Raw genomic sequence first — 20274 nt, 5'->3', positions numbered from 1 at the left:
GGTACATATTAGAATCACCCCTGTGAGTCGGATGGCTGCTACTGTGTCAAGCATTATGCCATTGCCTGACTACATCACATCCTCCTAATGGAACTTTGGAGCTTAGGTGATGTGCTACCCCAGGGTAGGACCCAGGTTGGATTTGAACTTGGGCGTTTTCTACTCCAAAGCCCGTCTCTCTCTTTCCACTCCACTGCTCAAGGTTGCTTCACAGGTTTTCCTTTAACCAAGATTATGAGAACAGAAGGGGTCTGTTTTGAAAGAAATGGTGTGGCCACTTGCAGAGCATTGCCGAGGCCTGAACAGTAAGACCAATACCTTAATCCTTCCACAGGTATCCCCATCCCCTGGATGGGGACTGTACCAGATTAGTGTCACTTCAACTGGATGCTCCCCATCTTTCAACAACACCCCTCCCCCACCAAAAGGGAGAGGGCATCTGTCTGTACAGTGCTGCCTGCAGAAGAGTTGAGTGTCTTTCCCTGTGACCCCACTTACAGGTTTGTCTTTAGGAAATAACCAGATATGTGTGCCAACATTTATTATGTGTGGGTTTTCATTAGCAAGCATTACTTATCCCAGATACTGAGAAATGAGAAGCACACCAAATACTGGTCTGACTGATTCTAAGAAGAGGGCACATTCATACAAGTGGCTTTTAACAATCATATTGCAGAAGAGTATTTCATGACAAAGGGAAAGACTCACAGTAGGTTAAGCGAAAATAAAGGGCACAAATTAACAGTGGTTATCACTAGGTGGTGTGCTTGTGTGTGGGTTTTATCTTATTCTTTAAACCTGTCAGTATTTTCTACATTTAAAAATTTATCTATTTATTTATTTATTTATTTTCAATACTCTGTAAACATGCTTTTTTGACTGTGCCAGCCAGGCTGTCCCTCTGCATTGTTTTACAATGAGTGGTGTTACATCATCAGAGGGTTTTTTTTTAAATATTTATTTCTTTTTGACAGAGAGAGAAAGAGAGTGAGACAGAGCACGAGCAGGGGAGGGGCAGAGAGAGAGGGAAACAGAATCAAAAGCAGGCTCCAGGCTCTGAGCTGTCAGCACAGAGCCTGATGAGGGGCTTGGACCCATGAACCATAAGATCATGACCTGAGCCGAAGTCGGATACTCAACCGACTGAGTCACCCAGGAGCCCCTCATCAGAGGGTTTTGAATGTAAGGTTGCACACAATAGTCAATGCCCCGTGGTACTGAGTGGGCACCAGGAGGACGGGGGAGTGGTCTCAAATGTGTCATCCTTGCCCTTGTCCTTGGTGATGCCTTCACATGTGGTCACTTTCCTCAGCTGTGCTACCTGGCACCTCACCTTGGCCCTTTTCCTGCCATTGCTTGTTAGTTGGGATCAGTGACACCGCATCATCTGCCCTTTCTGCAGGCCATGTGGGGGCCTCCTGCAGACACCCGGCTTTCCCAGTTGATGAGTTAGTAAGGTGACTGCCCTGGCCCCATTTCATCCTGTCTTGGAGAGTTGGAGGAGATGGGGCTGAATTCAAGAACAGGCCCTCCTGAACTGTTTCAAGGAGAAAAACCAGCTCATCATCAATGTCTTCTGGCCTGTCTGCCAGTTTCAAAACTTGGTGGATAGAAACCCACATTTCTTGCCATCCCTCCCCCACCCCACCCCCACACCAAAGGACTCCATTTGGGTGTATCATCTTTTCCTCCAAAGAGTCCTAACATGAGTCTAGGAACCAATTCCTTTCCCCTGCCCCCTCCATGGGGCCGAGTATGGTGTGGGTGGGAGGGGATGGCATGCTGAATATAAGCCCTTGTAGGATTAAGTTGATGTGTGTGTGTGTGTGTGTGTGTGTGTGTGTGTGTGTGTGTGTTTAAGTAGCTTCATGCCCAGAGCAGAGCCCCCGCACAGGGCTTGAATTCACAACCCTGAGATCAAGACCTGAGTTGAGATCAAGAGTCAGACGCTTAACCAACTGAGCCACGCAGGCACCCCTAAATTGATTTCTTTTAGCCTACATATCCTACTTACAGATCTGTTCTGACTTCTGGAGACCCTGAATAATAAAACAGGAAGTCAAGGAGTTTACCTTTAGCAATAATAATAACAATGCACATTGCCTTTGCTGTGTACAGGAGACTTTCCCATGAGAAAGTCACATTCAGCAGCAATGGGAGCATTTCTCAGCAGCCGAGGGACCTCATCACTTATGCCTGCACCTTTCAACAGTTAAGGTCTGGTGTCTCACCCTGGCCATCAAGGCCTCTCTAGTCTCATTCTTCCCGGACCTCACAGACGTGTGCCCTGTGCTCTCCCACCTCTGGGCTTCTGCATCTCTGGTTCTGCCCTCCCCGGCTGGTTTCCCTGCCTGGTCAAGGGTCAGCTGAGGCCCACTTCCCGCAGGAAGTCTTTCTATGCCTGAATCGGGGCCAGCTCTTCCTCAGGTGTGTCTCTTCCTGCATCCTGCTCCCCATCTGCCTGGTGAGGGTCTGGCTGTTCCTGCATCACCTGCAAACTCCATGGGGTCAGGGACTCTGTCCTGTTGAGATTCACTACTGTTCCCCAGAGACCAGCACAGTGTGTAGCATGTAGCAGATACTCAAATCATTGTTAAGTGGAATCTAATGGAAATAAAACTTTTATTTCTGATAAGGCTGCCTGAGTAGAGCCCCACGTGTTGGCTTGTGCATCTGAAGTTCCTGCTGGGTTAATGGGGGAGTGGAAGCCGTTTATTATTACTTTATAAACAGGCTGGTTGTAGTAGGGATCTTCTTCAGTGTGGAAGGGGTAAAGGAGAGAATAACAAAAGAGGTTTGGGGGAATAGGTTGAGGACTAGGAGTCTGGATATAGGTTTTGCCCTTGGAAATGGAGTACTGCATAGGCTACCTGTTCTTTGAACAAGGAACAGGTGGGTAATGAGGCACTGGGTTTGGGGTCGAAGAGTCCCTTTAAAGTTGTAGTGGAATGAAGTTGCAGCTGTTGAAATGAAAGTTAGTTTGCTCAAGATGCTTAGTTTCTGGCCCCAAAGGCAGGCTGTCGGCCAGGAAGAGGCCACCCAGCACTAGGAGGCTGAGTGCCTGCAACAATACACAGGGGCTTCAGTGAAGAGTCTCAGCTTTGCTGGAGCAGTTCTGAACACCTCCCATGGGGCCTGGGGGCCTGGGCTGTGAGGTTGGCTTCCCAGAGGCTGCTGTCAGGACAGGTGCCTCCCAGCAAGCCTTCACCAGCCCCCTCTTCCTGTGAATGAGGGGGTGGTGGTTAGAGACCGAAGGGGTCCACTCAGAGGCTGTTCTTGTCATTTAACGGAAGGTCAGTCTGGCAAGAGCCATAATTATTGGGCTGACCCTCTTTTCTCTGACCTGGGGGCTGGCTTCACTTTTTCAGTTTCTTCATCTGAGAAGTGGGCCCACACAACTCTTATACCTCACGAGGCTGTTGTGAATGTTAAAATAGATCAAGCACTTAAAAGGCACACCTGGATTATGAGAGCAACTAATGAATTTTCGATTTTTATCACGATGGTTTACTTTTATAAGAGCCATACAGTATATGGCATTTTTTTTTCACGAGAGAAAGAGAGAGAGAACAAGTAGGGGAGAGGGGCAGAGGGAGAGAGAGCGAACCAGCCTTAAGCAAGCTCCACGCTCAGCTTGGAACTGGACACAGGGCTCCATCCCAAGACCCTGGGATCACAGACCTGAGATGAAATGAAGACTGGACACTCAACCAAATGAGCCACCCAGGCATCCCTGTAGGGCAGTCTTTGTATCTCTCCCCGCCCCCACGCCCCCAATTTATTTTGAGAAAGAGACAAGAGACAGAGAGAGAGAAAACGAGCATGCGCGGGGAGGGGGCGGGGGCGGAGGAGGAGGGGCTGTCCGCACAGCTAGCGGAGCTCGAACTCACAAACCGTGAGATCATGACCTCAGCCCAAACCAAGAAGCTGGCGCTTAACCAGCTGCGACACCTAGGCGCCCCCATTCTTTATATTTCTGATTGTATGGGATCCTGAGCGCCGCAGGCGGTTATCTACTGAATGAATGAATGCAGAAAATAGTTTTAGTTGGATTCCCACGTCTATTTCCGCACGGTGACCCAGGCCACTGCAGGCTGCTGCTCTTTCTGGCTCAGCACCCGCCCACAAACCCCGCGATTCCTGAGGGCTTGGTGGCGTGGGGATTCGCGCAGCTCTGGCTCGTCCTCATTCTGACCCTCACAGTCCAGGAAAGGGAGGCTTGGACAAGACCCGACGCGCCCCAGGTCAGCCTAGCAGCGGGGTGGGGGCTCCACGCACAGGCTCCGGCCCTCGCCGTCAGGGCAGCCCCCTAAGTCGCCACAGTCCCCTGCTGCTCCGATACTTAACCCCGTGAGCCTACCCTGGGCTGGCCGCAGCGCCTTCACCGCAAGAGCTGGGGCCGGGAGGCACACCCCTTCCCCGACGCTGTAAATTCTCTCCGCCAGGGTCTGGATTGGGTGGCGGGGGGGAATGCCTCAGGGCCCAGATCCCTCCCCAGTCTTCTCAGGGACCCCGGCGGGGCTAGCGGAGGGGGAGTGCCGAGCAGCAGCCAGGCGTGACTGCGTCCGGGTCCCGCGCCACCCGGCTCCGGCGCCAGAGGGGGTCCCCCGCCCGCCTCCCGCCCACGTGGCCGGCCCGGGCTCCCCGCCCCCGGCCCCGCCCCGCCCGGGGGAGCGGCCCCCGCAGCAGCCGCCACCGCCGCGGTCGCCGCGGTGCGCTCTCCCGCTCCTCTGGGCCGAGCCAGCGCTGAGCACCGAGGTGAGTGAGGGCGGCTGGCCGCGAACCCCGCCCCTCCGCTAGACCCTCCCTGGCTGGACACCCCTGCTAGGCGCCCGGGAGCGGGCACTTTCCGGGGCTGGCTCCTCCCCTGCCTTAACCCACAACCCCGAGCTGGACCCCCACCCCCCACCTCCGGGTCGCCCCCACCCGTCCCGGTGCCCGAAGCGGACTCGGCGCGCTGTCCGGTCCCGGCGCACTCGGAGTGCACTCGGGTGCCTGGGCGCGGCGCAGGTAGGCAGCGCCACCGCCACTCCGGACCGGCGGCCGCTCGCGCCGGAGACCCTGACTTTGGTGCTGGGAGCTCTTAGGCGAACGTTCCCAGAGCCACTTCCGGGGAGGGAGGCGCCACCTGTCCTTTTCCTTGGTGTCTTCCCCAGCCTTGGTGGGTCGCCCACAGGTCAGCGTCGCGTCGGGCGCTGCTGGTAGTGGCTCGCGGGGCTGCCGGTCACTTTGCCGCGAGGAACGCGGCTCTGGACGCGCAGGGCGGCGGCCGCGGTTCCGGGACCGCCCGGCCCGTGTGCTGGCGGCTGCATCTTTTAAATAGCGCGGCCAGAGGACCGTGAGGTAGAGGCGAGGGAGGCGGACCCCAAGGGGTTAGGGTGAATCTCGGTGCCTCATAGCCAGAGGCCGGTGAGCATTTTCTGAGTGTGGAAGTTGGCCGAGCCCGGTGGAACTGGATGCCTTTGGGCTTTGCCACGGGGTAGAGCTGCGCTTTGCACTGTCAGCCTCAACATGGGCTTGAACAGTGCTGAAACAGAGCGACTTGTTCCTAGAGGACTCTTTCCCCCTTTAATGCGTGAACCCGGCTTGCTTCCAGCCCTGGGCAAAGATGTGAGAACTGCCAAACGGTAGTTGTCCTGGATGCACCCGTAGAAACTTATTTTACAGCATTTCAGGCACAACACAAGGTATAACTGTGTTTTTTCTTGGTTGGGGTGTGGAAGCAGAAAGCTTTTCTGTGTCTCTGTCTTAGCTGTATAGTCTCAGGCAAGTTACTTCACCCACCTGTGCCTTAGTTTTCTCATCTGTAAAATGAGGATAATAGTACAAATGCTAAAGTGTTGTGTGAGGTGAAAGTTCTTAGAATTGTGCCTTGTATCCAGGTAAGCTCTACTCGCTTTAGTTGTTTTGGGCTGCAAAATCCTTGGGCTTTGCAGTAATGTTTCCTATGGTTAAGCAGCCTTTTACAAAACGTGTCTCAGAATACGAGATTAGAGATGACCTTTGTCAAGGACACTGCTGAGAAATGGGGTCTCAGACCTTCTCTGGAAGCTCTAGAGTGTGACTGGATATTTGCCTCACTGAGGGGGAGTGAATAAGGTTCCATGGGAATTTCTTCAGTTCTCAGGCCCCCTGATAGGCTGATACTGTCTCATCTCTGTGAGTGTGGGAGTGTAGTTAGGGGCCCAAAGACCTGCTCTTGTCCCCTCCCCTCCACTCACTAACCTCTAGCAGATTGTCCCTCCAGTGGAGCCTGCACCAGTTTAGCATCTTTTGGTGGTAGTAACCACAGATGGGAGTCCTGAGCCTGGGGCTCCAGGAATCTTCTGACACGTACATGAGATGCTTGGAGCACAGGTGTGTATTTTTCCAGAGAGTTCTCTCTTCATCATTTTCTGCAAAAAGCCTGCACCCCACAAAAGGGGATCCTGAATTGCTGGTGGGGAGATTCTTACCTCTTGTACAGGAGCAGGCCCAAGTTCTTACGGTGTCAAGATGTCAACATTACCTGTGTCTCCTAGAGGTAGAAGTGTACACGTGTTCCTTCGTGCCCTTACTCAGGGCACACCTTCCAGTGGAAAATTCAATTCTGCCTTGACTTGAGAAAATCTGATAAAGAAGTCAATTGGGGAAAGGAGAAGGCAAGCTGAGGGAGCAGAGATTGTTGGCCTGTCGTGGGGCTGTTAGGATGGGATGCAGTTCATAAAATTTGATTTCAAGTTGTCAGGAGACTCCTCAGGGCCTTTGCACATGCTCTTCCTGTTGCGGAGCACACTCTTCTACCACTCTTCTCATGTCCGGCAGTATCTTGTCCTTTAGCTTGGATGTCTTCTCTATAGAGGTGGTTTCCTTGACCACTCTGTTCAAAGCAGCCCCTCCCCCATCAGTATTTATCACATTATCCCATTGTATTTTATTCATGGAGCGTACCTGAAATGTTCATAGTCGTGTATCTATTTATGGGTTTATTGTCTGCCTCCACACAGGAGAATGCAGACTCCAAGAGCGTAGAGGTATTGCCCTCTTTACCACTGAACTCTGGCCCCTGACACACAGTAGATGCTTTATAAATGTTCCTTAGTGACAGAATGAATGAGCACCCCCTGAGTGAAGTGAGGTGAGTAAGAGCTTTTTTTTGTTTTGTTTTTCTTAAGTAGGCTGTACGCCCAACATGGGCCTCGAACTCACAACACAGAGATCAAGAGTCACACGCTCTTCTGACCAAGCCAGCCAGGTTTAATTAACTAAAAAAATTAATCCTTGGATGCATTATCTTAATGGTGTGTACAAATATTGTCTGATTCATATCACTTTGCACAGGTTGAAACTTGAGTGACAATGAAACACTTGTATATATGATTCTAATTAATGCACATTCCTGCGTGGGAGATCGCCGGTGTGGTGGGTGGAGTGGGGTCTTCTGTGGAGAGGTTTGGAGATAAGCTTTGCCTTCTCCTTCACTGTAGTGAAAACTGTTCATTCAGTTATGAAAATGGGTACACGTTTTTGTAAAAAAAAGATCAAAGATTATAGTTATTTGGAATCCTGTCTGCACATGTGCCTTATCCCCTTAGCTCAGCTCATTCACTCCATTTATTCAAGAACCATTTATGGAGGGAGGGCTTGGAGACTGGCCACAGAGCAGTCAAGACTGGCAGTGTTCCTCCATTATGGTGTTACATCCCGTGGGCAGAGATGGACAGTCGACAACTAGGTCTATAATATGATATCAGGGAGTGTGGTCAGTGTAATAAACAAGATGAAGCTGGATGGGATCCACTCACCCAGAGTGAGTGGGGTGGAGGCAGCATTGGTTTAGGTCAGGGATGGTTTCTCTGAGAAAGCAATTCAAACAGAAACCTAGATGAATGTGGGGTGTGGCTATCTGGGGGAAGACAGTTCTATGCGTGTGGACCCCAAGGTTGTGGTTGAATTCCTGGCTTGGCCAGTCAGCTCTTGAGCCCTGGACATGGTCTGTCTCACTGGGGAAGGGGGGAGGGGAAATGAGACATTGTGGGCAGAACCTCCATCACCTCCTCCCCAGATCCTAGCAGGTGGCTGGAGTAAGATCTCAACACTGTGTGCTCTCATGGTTGACCAGAAGGCTTGTGCCTTCCTTTCCAGAGGTACCTGGAGTAATGGTGTTTCCTGAAACTGCCACCTGGGCGACGAGTATAAGCCTTGGGGGGCACTGCTAGAAGTACAAACCTACACGTAGTAAGACTTGCTTCATTTCACCTGCCCTCGCCATGGACTGCCTCCTCTTTTGTGCCATTTGGTTACAAACATCTCATCACCTACAGGGAACCATCTAGAAGGAAAGTAGTTACTTAGCAAAGCTTTGATGGAAAAAAACAAAGTGATGAAAATGTATAGGATCATAGACCAGGAGATGTATGCTTCCCATTCTCCCCATTGAGTGGTTGATTGGTTGGTCATTTGATGTTATTTAACAAAGCATAAAGGAGGTATGACAAGGAGGGTTCTTGGAAAAAGTGATATCTAAGAAAAGAAAGGGATGGCTACAAGTCACTTCTGTTGGGGAGTGGCGGGGGGTGGGGGATGGAAGGAAGAGGGAAGAGCATGTGCAAAGGTCCAGATAAAGAGGTACCAGCTCTCAGATGATGCCAGATCCTCATTGGTTATGGCAGCGTGTGTGCACATATGTTGGAGTATTCTGTGGAAAAGGAACTGACGTACCAGTGCTCAGTAAATGCCAGTTGATGTGAAAGGCCGTGCCTTGTGCTATTGGGCTCTACACTGACATCCTCATGTATTATCTAAAACTGTCCTGTGGCACATGCCCTCTTAGTATCCCCATCTTCCTGACCAAGAAAGCAAGGTGGGAAGTGGAATAACTTGCCAACTGTGTCTTTCTGGAACTCTGTTCAGTTGTATCAGGGAAGGTGGAGATGAGGGGGATCTTCCCAGAAGATTGATTCAGTGATGTCAAGAGAGAGAGATGCTTTTAAATATCACTGACAGGCCTTGCTTTGGTGCACAGCGCTGTGGAATGTCAGCTCTGGGATCGCAAAGGCTGCTCCCGGCCAACCGCCCAGTCTCTGGCATGGTGAGGATTTGTTGGGGTGTTAAGTGGATCCCCAGGGTCTCTGGTGGCCACGGAGCAATGAGACTGGAGGAGGCCATTGCCTTATTTCCCCAGGAGTCTCCTGACTTTTCTAAAGTGGACCCACAAGTCAGGACAGAGCTGGACATGGGGCCCAAGTCAAAGCTGAGTGCTCCAGAAAGAGAGGCTGGGGTCCTTGGCCGGAGCTGAAAGACAAAGGAGGCAGTTTGGTGCCTTGTGTGGCTCAGCTAGCTAAAGATCAAATTAGTTATTTAACAGTCCAACTTAGTTCTTTGTCCAATCTGCCACCTCTACTTCCACACAGCATATGATAACTTTATAGGTTGGGGTTTGCTGCTCCTGCTGATAGAACCCCAAGCCCTGAATTCATCTTCAATTCTGAGCTTACTATTTTCCTGGAAGCTGGGGTGGTCATGCAGGGCAGTGGGTGACTTGAAGGCAAATTGACATGTCCGGAGGTGGTGGAGGTGATGGTCGGGGTCCTGTGTTCCAGTCTCAGCTCCAGCATTGCATTAGTAGCAAAGTGACCTCAGGCAAGGTGCCTAACCTCTGCAAACCTTGGTTTCCTCCTCTGTGAATGGGGACAGTGGTTGGCTGTACCTTATGGGTTTGCTGTGGGGATTAAGTGAGAAGATATGTGCAGGGAGCATATTCCTATCACAGCCTCTGTGCAGGAAAGGCTGGCTGTGGTCATTATCTGGTGACCTAAAACGGACACACATCACTCCGTCACTACTTTGTGCTCTGAAAGGTTTGCTCAAACACACAGAGAGTTCTTCATTCAGATTTGGGGACCTCACCAGGGACAGGTGCTATCCTTTCTGGAGACAATTATATTAGGAGCCAAATCCGGATAGTGGAGTTGAGGGTAAATTTATTGTGAGACAGAGGTCAGGTGTGAAATGCCATGAGATGCCCTGCCCATCGAGCGCACCCTCCCCTCCTGTGGTCTCTCCCAGGCCTCCCCCTACAGTGGTGGCTTCCATGTACCCATGACCCTCAGAACCTGGCTGCTTCAATGGACTGTTCTGGTGTATCGTCATCACACCCCACCCCAGGTCACCTGCTAGACCCTCCAATGGAGCTGAACCCAACAGCCCCCCAAATACCCTAGAGGCTTTTCAACATTAACAGCTTTGCATCCACTGTTCCTACTACTGGGAGTGCTCTTTCACTCTTATCCACGTTCAGAATCTCCCACACTGCCCAGCTCCAATGGCCTTTTCCCTCTTTCCTTCCCCTTTGACTAGAAAAAGAAATGCTCTTTTGTACAAGAAAGGCTGGTTATATTCTTTACATATACAAATGCAAACAAATCAGAAATTGTAGAGTAAAAAATTAAATTGTGCCTCCCCCATCCCTGGCTTGCTTCCAGAGAGAACATTTATGGTCAGCTGACTGTATATTTTTCTTGTTTTGATGTACAGGTGTGTGTACCTGTGCATATCTTTAAAAACCAACATAATGGGCTCATTTTATATGTATTGTTCTCCAATGAGATTTACCTCATTTGACCACATGTCCAAGAGCACTTTCTCTGTTCATATGCATTTCCTCTCTTTTCACACCCCCTCACCAAGAGAGGAGAGTACAAGTTTGTATGGACATATGTTTTCAGTTCTCTTGAGTATATACCTCCAGTGGGATTGCGGGTCATATGGTAACTCTATGTTTACATTTTGGAGGACTGCCAAACTGTTTTCCAAAATGGCAGCACCATTTTGCAATCCCACTAGCAGTGTTTGAGGGTTCTGATTACTCCACATCCTCATCAACACTTGTTACTGTCCATCTTTTTTTATTACTGCCATCCTAGTACATATAAAGTGATATCTCATTGTGGTTTTGATTTTCATTTCCCTATAGCTAGTAGTGTTGAATTTTTTTTTAATTTTTTTTTTTTTTTTTTTGAGAGAGAGCATGTGAGCAGTGGAGAGGCAGAGAGAGAGGGGGACAGAGGATCTGAAGCGGGCTCCGCACTGACAGCAGAGAGCCCAACGTGGGGCTCGAACTCGTAAACTGTGAGATCATGACCTGAGCTGAAGTCAGTCGCTCAACCAACTGACCACCCAAGTACTCCGAACATCTTTTTTTTTAATTTTTTTAGAGCAGTTTTAGTTTAGTTTTGTTTTCTTAATAATAAAATTGAAAGGAAAGTACAGAGATTTCCTTTCTACTTCCTGTTCCCACACATCCGTAGCCTCTACCATTTATGAACATCACTCGCCAGAATGGTACTTTTGGTACCAAGAATGAACCTACATTGACACATCATGGTCATCTAAGGCCGATAGTTTATCTAAGTGTTCACTCGTGGTGCTGTACTTTCAGTGGGTTTGGACCAATGTATAAAGATAATTATAAACACAATGATAATATCATACAGAGTATTTTCACTGCCCCAAGAATCCTCTCTGCTCTGCCTATTCATCTCTACCCTCCTGCCCCCTACAACCACTGAGCTTTTTATTGTCTCCACAGTTTCCCCTTTTTTAAAATATCATATAATGGGATCAGACAGAATGTAGCAATTGGCTTCTTTCACTTAGTAACATGCATTTGAAGTTTCTCCCTGTCTTTTCATGGCTTGATAGCTCATTTGTTTTTAGTGCTGCTTAGTATTTCATCATCCGGATGTACCAAGTCTATCCATTCACCTACTGAAGAACATTTTGGTTGCTTCTCAGTTTGGGCAGTTATGAATAAAGCTGCTTTAAATATTCATGTGCAGGTTTTTGTGTAGACATAAGTTTTCAACCCCTTAGGGTAAATACTGGATTGTATGGTAAGAGTATATTTAGTTTTGTAAGAAACCCTCCAAACTGTCTTCCAAAGTGGCTGTACCATTTTGCATCCCCACCAACAATGAATGAAAGAGTTTCTGTTACTTTACATCCTTTGTCAGCGTTTGGTATGGTCAGTGTTTTGGATTTGGGCCTTTCTAATAGGTGTGGGGTGGTATCCTCATTGTTTTAATTTGCATTTCCCTGATGACATATGATGTGGAGGAGCATCTTTTCATATGTTTACTTGTCATCTGTATGTCTTCTTTGGTGAGGTGGCTATTATGGTCTTTGGCTCATTTTCAGTTCAGATTGTTTGTTTTCTTATTGTTGAAGTTTAAGAGCTCTTTGCATGTTTTGGATAACAGTCCTTTATCAAATATATATCACAAATATTTTTTCCTAGTCTGTGGTGTGTCTTCTAATTCTCCTGGGATTATCTGTTGCAGAGCAGAAATTTTAAATTTTAGTGAAGTCCAGCTTATCAATTATTTCTTTCATGGATTGTGTTTTTGGCATTATAGCTGAAAAAGCATCACCATAGCCAAGGTCATCTAGGTTTTATCCAATGTTATCTTCTAGGAGTTTTATAGTTTTGCATTTTATATTTAGGTCTCTGATCCATTTTGAGTTAATTTTTGCAAAGGGCATAAGGTCTGTGTTTAGATTCATTGTTTTGCATGTGGATATCCACTTATTCCAGCACCATTTGTTGAAAAGATTATCTTTGCTCCATTGTTTTGCCTTTGCTCCTTTGTCAGAGATGAGCTGACTATATTTATGGGCTCTCTATTTTTTTCCATTGGTCTATTTGTCTATTATTTTGCTAATAGCACACTGTCTTGATTATTGTAGCTTTGTAATAAGTGTTGAAGTCAGGAAACTGCAGTCTTCTAACTTTGTTCTTCTTTAACATTGTGTTGGGTGAATATCTTTTCACTTTGGAGAAGTGTCTTTCCAGATCTTTTGCCAGTTTTTAAAACTTCGTTTGTCTTTTTATTATTGATTTGTAAGGGTTCTTTATATATTCTAAATTCGGTCCCTTATCAGATATATGATTTTTAAATATTTTCTCCTATTCTGTGGATTGTCTTTTTATTTTCTTGGTTGTGTTCCTTGAAGCCTAGGATTTTAAGTGTGATGAAGTCCAATTTATCTATTTTTATTGTGTTGCTTATGCTTTTGGTGTAAATGTTTCTCTTTTTTTAAAAATTTTTTTTAACGTTTATTTATTTTTGAGACAGAAAGAGATAGAGCATGAATGGGGGAGGGTCAGAGAGAGAGGGAGACACAGAATCTGAAACAGGCTCCAGGCTCTGAGCTGTCAGCACAGAGCCCGACACAGGGCTCGAACCCACGAACTGCGAGATCGTGACCTGAGCTGAAGTCGGACGCTTAGCCGACTGAGCCACCCAGGCACCCCTAAATGTTTCTTAAGTATAACACCAAAAAGCATAAAGCATGAAGATTTATGCTGAAATTTTCTCCTAAGAGTTTTATAGTTTTTAGTCCTTAGGTTTAGGCCTTTGATCCAGTTTGGGTTAATTTTTATATGTGGTATGAAGTAGAGGTACAGCCTCACTGTTTTGCATGTGGAGATCCTGTTGTCCCAGAGCCCTTTGTTGAAAGGGCAGCCTTGTTGAAAATCAATTAGCCATCAATGTAAGTATTTGTTTCTGCCTTAATTCTGTTGCATTGACCTGTATGTAAATCTTTATGCCAGTACCACTGTCTTAGTTACTGCAGCTTTGTAGTAACTTTTGAGATCAAGAAGTATGGGTCTTCTCGCTTTGTCCTTTGTCATGATTGTTTTGGCTATTCTGGGTCCTCATATGAATTTTAGGACCAGCTTGTCAATTTTTGCAAAAAAGGCAGCTGAGATTTAATAGGGAGTCATTTGAATCAGAATGTCAGTGTGGAGTTTTGCTAGTTTATCCATATTAAGTTCAGATCCTGATGCATCACTCGCTTGTTGATGGGTTGACACTCAGGGTCCCATCCTTGAAGCTGCAAAGACAAAGACCCAGGGACACCAGCATCTCTTTTTCTTATTGAGGTAAGTGACAAGTACAGGGTAGTGTCCAATCCAAGGCTGGAGACCTTGGATAAAACATTTAAGCCTTGAATGTGTGAAATGGGAGTAGATCTGGCACTGACCAAGCATATGGCAGACTCAGCTTCCTTGTATCTGAGGGCGTGATGGAGATCCATAGAGATCCTCCTTTATTGCCCTGCCTCCATGCTTGACAAGTGTGGTGAGAACTGGGGATGCTCACAGCCCCAGAGGCACCAGGGAACGGTGGAGGGTATTAGAGTGAGGCCATATTTTAGCTTCTTTTATTTGGCGGGCAAAGAGGTAGGATTTCATTGAAGGAAAAGGTTCTGCTGCTAAAGCAATTTTGCCTCCTCTCCCCAAACTGGCATCATGCTTTGAAGAATGGAATAAAAATAAGAAGGGAATACTATCACTTATTAGAAGATTAGTTTACACCTCTACCTGCACTTATGCATTCCAGATGTCATGCTTTGGCACAAGTCCACAATTGTATTCTTACAGAAGAAGAAAGAAAAAGTGAAGCACCGACGTGTGTGTCACTAGGAGTCTGGTTTTCTAGACTGTAGGAACAACCCGGGGCACTACAATGGGCAATGCAAACCCACGGTGCACCGCAGCGGGGGCTAGGGGCTCCGTTTGAGACAAAATGGTGCTAATGTGTGTCAGAGGTTGGAGTTGTTTGTCACAGCAATTTTAAAAAGTATTAATTTGGGCAGAGTTTTTGTTTGTTTCTGGAGGGGAAAAAGTTATATCCAATAGAAAGTATTTCGAGATCTTCAGATGCCAAGCTCCTTTGGGTTTAGCAGGTTCCCTTTACCCAACCTGTTAGAACAGGCAGTTCATAGGGATTTCATTCGCATTCGTTACTGAGGGGTGTGTGTGCACGCCTGTGCACATGGAAAGTTAGGGGAAAAACACAATGATATAACCCAACCCCCAAACAAGGAAGCATGTGTCAGAGCTGAAGTTCCAGTCTCAGAAGATGCAGCCTAGGCGACCTTGAGTAACCTCTTTCTGTGACACATCTCCCAAGGGGGTGGGGGGAACTGTTTCTCTCCAGCAGGGCTTTAATTTTATAAAAGCCCTGTGCACTCAAGTGGTTTTCTTAACAGGTCACTCACATTTTGTACGTTCTGGGCTGGGCAGGGCCTCACTAGTCCTTGGCCAGCCTTGTGAGTCAGAGAATATTTAAATGACTGCCGAGGTCTTCGAGGAGAGAGAGCTGGCAAGTGAATCTAGGGAGGTGGAGTGATTCTTAAACAGCACTGCAGTGAATGAGTGGCAGAACCGATACCAGGGTCAGCAACCCTCTTTTATTACACTAGTAGAGAAAGTTGTATTATCTTTTCAAGTGAGATAATAATTATGATGCTACCAAATTCTATGGAGCACTTATTATATGGTGGAGTCTGGGCTTTCACACTTGTGTTTGACTGTGACACATTGTAAGAGATAAATCTAGGCTATAACCTGGGGTGTGTGTGTGTGTGTGTGTGTGTGTGTGTGTGTGTGCGCGCACATGCATGCACACGAATGCATGCACATGCATATCTGAAACAAAAGTTTGGTGAGACAAGACTTACCTTATGTATGTTTAGTGTCCTCTGATAACTCTTTCCTACACTAGTGAATTTGTGCTTTAAAATTTTTTTTTAAGTTTATTTATTTATTTTGAGAGAGAAAGTGAGCACAAGGAAGGAGGGGAAGAGGGAGAGGGAGAGAGAGAGAATCTCAAGCAGGCTTCACACGGTCAGTGTGGAGCCTGATGCAGGGCTTGAACTCATGAACCATGAGGTCATGACCTGAGCTGAAGTCAAGAGCTGGACGCTTAACTGACTGAGCCATCCAGGCGCCCCTATGCTTTTTTTTTTAAATGATGGCTAAGAGACCACTAGATTTATTTCATAAATGGGTCAGAACTTACTGTTTGAAAAGCACTGTGCTAGACAGTTTGCTGTGTGTCTTACATGTACTATTTCATTTAACAACCTCAGGGAGAGGGTATTAGTATCTCCATTTTCTGATGGGGAAACCAAGGTACAGAGAGATAACTTTCCTAGGGTCACACTGTGAATGAGTAGTGGAGCTGGGCCTGCACCCAAAAAGACTAAGTCCTGTTACAAGTTCATGGTGTGAACCCAGGTCAGGTATCTATCTCCTGTAACAATCAGTGGAGAAGGTATAATTTAATATCTAATGAGTTGCTGCATATTGAGAAGGTTGCCACAAAATGGATATAAAATTAATACCACTTTTTGACCTAAAGTTGCATTTAAAAACACATGTATCCACTATGATGGCTTGGATCAATACATAGACATATTATCCTTCCTAAGTTACTGTATTTTGTGGATTTTTTATTTTTATTTTCTTAGTCATCCGATGACTTGGAACTTCATGCAAGTCCAGATAATAAGGGATAATTTCTGATGGAAAGTCAGTTGTTTTGGGGGGTATATAAGTCAGGAATCTCCAGAGAAACAAAACCAACATACTTACATATAAATTATATACGTAAATATATATATATATATATATATATATATATATATATACACACACACACACACATATATAATACCACAGTATGTATAATATAAAAGTATATATTATATAAAGATATATAATGTGTACATATATAATGTGTATGTATATAATTTATAATGATATATGTTGTATAATATGTGTTATATAACAGGATGTCTTCTCTGTCTCTGTCGATATATATCTCATACAGAGCGAGAGAGAGAGGGAGAAAGAGATATATTTATTTTAAGGAGGTGGTGATTCCTCTATGTGATTGTGGAGGCTTGACAGGTTTGAAATTTGCAGAGTAGGGGCGCCTGGGTGGCTCAGTCAGTTGAGCGTCTGACTTCAGCTGAGGTCATGATCTCATGGTTCATGGGTTCGAGCCCTGTGTCAGGCTCTGCGCTGACAGTGTGAAGCCTGATTGGGATTCTCTCTCTCCCTCTCCCTCTTCCTATACCCATTTGTGTTCTCTCTCTCAAAAATAAATAAACATTAAAATCTGCAGAGTAGGTTGGCAGGCTAGAGACTCAGGGAAGAGTGGCCATTCAAGTTCAAAGGCAGTCTGTTGTCAGAATTCCTTCTTGCTAGGGGAGGTCAGTCTTTGTTCTATGAAGGCCTTCAACTGATTGGATCAGGCCCACCCAAATTATGAAGAACAATTTGTTTTACTCAAAGTCTACTGATTTAAATGTTAATTTCATCTAAAAAAATACCTGACCCTTCACAGAAACTTCTAGAATAATTTTTAATCTTTATTTATTTTTGAGAGAGAAAGAGGGGGGGGGGGAGAGAGAGAGAGAGAGAGAGAGAGAACACAAGTGGGGGAGGGGCAGACAGCGAGGGAGACACAGAATCCAAAGCAGGTTCTAAGCTCCGAGCTGTCAGCACAAAGCCCAACACAGGGCTTGAACCCATGAACCACGAAATCATGACCTGAGCTGAAGACAGACACTTAACCAATTGAGCCACCAGGCACCCCTAGAATAACTTTTGATCAATATCTGGGCACTGTGGTCTAGACAAGTTGACACATAAAATTAAGCATAATAGGGAGTAAGATACTGTTTGAAGTTGTTCAGAAGAAAGGAAAAATGCAGTGGGAAGCGGGACTGTCATATTGTTACAAATAGGAGGGCATTTCAGAAAGAACTCCCTCTCCCGTGATTGATTGCCAATTAAGCCCGTCCCTGGTTCCCATGCAGTTATGGGAGCACAGCATGGGTTGGCGGATGGGAGGGGGTAGCAGGTGCAGATTTTCTTGCTTTGACTTGAATGGATTTTTCTGACATTTCTTTTTTAGACCAGAGACCTGAGAGTTCATGGCCCTAAGTAAATAGAGCCATTTATCTCCAGCCAGCGGGTGCTTGTTCAGTGGATTTTTCTGTAGGGACTGTGTGTGCTGATGTAGCATTTGTATCTCAGCCTAAACTTGGAAGACTTTGCTCCCCTCTCGGATGCCTCAAGCTACCAAGTAACCTATGGGTCACTGGCCACAGGAACTACCTGGGGCTGTTTGGGTGGGAACTCAGGCTGTATATGAGAACATGGTTATCGAGACAATATTAAATTTATTATCTTTTTCATTTTCTCTTATTTTTTATTAAGGTATAATTAAGGTATAAAATAGATTCTTTTAAAGTGTGTGACTTAGTAGTTTTTAGTATATTCACAAAATTGGGCAGCCATTACAACTATTTAATTCCAAAACATTTTCATCAGCCCAGAATATAGCTTTTTTTTTTTTTTTTGGAAAGTAATTTAAACATTTGAGAACACTGTCTGCCAGATCAGTCCCATCAGCAAACAAACATGCTGTTATTTGTCCCAACTTAAAGAAAAACCCCCACAACCCAAACACTCTGGTCACCTTACTTCTCCCTCCAGTTATGACCCTATTTCTCTTTAGTTTAGAGCAAAACTTTTTGAAAGAATTGTTTGAACTTGCTTGCTCTAATTTTTTGTCTCCCTGTCTCTCTCACTTGTTAAAAAAAAACTTGTGATAAAATATGTATAACATAAAACTTAGCATCATGACCATTTTTAAGTGTCCAGTTCAGTAATGTGAAGTATGTTCACACTATTATCCAACAATCTCCAGAACTTTTTCATCTTACTAAATGGAAACTCTGTTGCCATCAGTTCTCCATTTCTCCCTCCCCCCAGCCCTGGGTAACTACCACTCCACTTTCTGTCTCTATGAATTTACTGACTCTAGATACCTCATGTAAATGGCATCAATACAAATAAGGCAGTGTTTGTCTTTTGTATGTGTGACTGGCTTATTTCACTCAGCATAATGTCTTCAAGGTTCATTTATGTTACAGCAGGTGTCATTAAGGCTGAATAATACTCCATGGTATGTATATACCACACTTTGTTTCTCCATGCATCCGTTGAAGGACAGTTGGGTTGTTCCCACCTTTTGGCTATTGGAATACTGCTGCTATTCCATTCTTCTGTGAACCCATGAAACCCAGCAGGCTTAGGTTCCCCTCATGAACATCTCCTGCTGACTGCCACGTTGCTCATCCCCATCGCTTATTCTCTGGCCCCACCCAGCCTGGTGACCAGCTGCGTTGGACACTGGTGGTCATGGTCTCTTTCTTGAAGCGCTTTCTTCACCTGGCTTCCAGGGCACCTTACTCTCCTGGTCCTTTCCCACATGTCAGTTAACAGTGACTCCATCCTTCTGATGGTTCAGACCCAAAGCTTGGGGTGTCATCTTTGACCCTTATATCTTTTATCTCCGCACTTATCAGAAAATCCCACTGTGCATACTTTCAAAATATAGCCAGCATGTGGCCACTGTTCACCCATTGTCCAAGCTACTCTCCCCTCTCACCTGAGTGAATATGTTGATCTCTTTGCTGGTCTCCCAGCCTCTGACCTTACCTCCTTCCAGCTTGTTCTCAATTCACAGCCAGAGGGATCCTCCTAAAGCCGGGGGTGGAGGGGAGATTGCCACCCTTTTGCTTAAAACCCTCGAAGGGCTCCCATCTTCTCCCACAGCAGAAGCTAACATCCCCCAGTGGCCTACAGGACCCCCATGATCTGGCTGTGTGCATCTTCTTCCTTAGTTTGTTCTTCCCCTCATTGTCCTAGCCTGGTCACATCAGCCTCAGTGCTCTCCTCTAATTGAATACCCCAGAACCTTTGTGCTTCCTGTTCCCTGTTCCCTCTGCTGGGATTTTTCTTCTCCTGACTTTGGCATAATTTAGTCCCTTACTTCCTTCAGCCTTTACTCAGACACCACCTTCCCTGTCATGTCTAAACTATTACCACTCTCCCCAATTCCCCTCTCTCTCTTCCTCGATTTATTTTGTCTCCTTACTCCTATCACTATCTGACGTAGAGGATATTTTGCTTATTCATCTTGGGTTTGTTTGTTTTGTTTTGTTTTGTCTTCTTCCCACACTGGAATGTAGATTCCACAAGGACAAGGTTTTTTCTTCTGTTTTCCTCCCTGATGTATCCCTAGCACCCTGCTTCCCACCAGGTAGGACACTCAGTAAATATTTGTTGAAACAATAAATGATAGTTGGGAAAATAGAGATAAAAAGTCATTTATGATTCTACCATTATGATACAACTCTTGCCTGCATTTTTCTTACCTGTGAATTGTTCATATAGGTAGGTTATGTGTGCCTGTGTCTTCTGTCTTTTCCCACTAGGCATTCCTGTACAGACCTCTTTTTTTTTTAAAGTCGCTAGGCAATCTTCATGATTATTACTTGTTAAATAGCTACATAATGTTTCACTGTGTGGATGTAGCAACTTGATTTATTTAACCTTGTTTTGTTCATTACTATTGGACAGCT

The 20274-nt window shown here is 46.0% G+C and overlaps 2 protein-coding genes across 3 annotated transcripts in view; one reads left to right on the top strand and one right to left on the bottom strand.

Moving 5' to 3' along the window:
* Nucleotides 1-4013: 4013 nt before the first annotated feature.
* Nucleotides 4014-20274, top strand: part of ARHGEF3 (Rho guanine nucleotide exchange factor 3) — a 305569-nt gene continuing 289308 nt past the window's right edge. Inside the window, exon 1 of one of the 2 annotated variants that reach the window (XM_053897823.1) lies at nt 4014-4244. In XM_053897823.1, coding sequence (XP_053753798.1) covers nt 4029-4244 — 216 coding nt within the window. In that variant the 5' untranslated portion in view covers nt 4014-4028. Of the gene's footprint in view, nt 4245-4662; nt 4759-20274 lie in introns of those variants that run through there. The other variant, XM_019469998.2, reaches the window with a different exon arrangement.
* On the bottom strand, nt 8643-9216 carry SPATA12 (spermatogenesis associated 12). Its single transcript, XM_019470049.2, is given in 4 exon segments — nt 8643-8894; nt 8896-8942; nt 8945-9099; nt 9101-9216. Coding segments are annotated over 4 exon segments (570 nt in total).

Source organism: Panthera pardus, unplaced genomic scaffold, assembly GCF_024362965.1.
Source record: "Panthera pardus isolate Hobbes unplaced genomic scaffold, ASM2436296v1 HiC_scaffold_8, whole genome shotgun sequence".
Taxonomy (NCBI): domain Eukaryota; kingdom Metazoa; phylum Chordata; class Mammalia; order Carnivora; family Felidae; genus Panthera; species Panthera pardus.
Note: the sequence above shows the minus strand (reverse complement) of the source record. Positions and strands in the feature narration are given on the sequence as shown.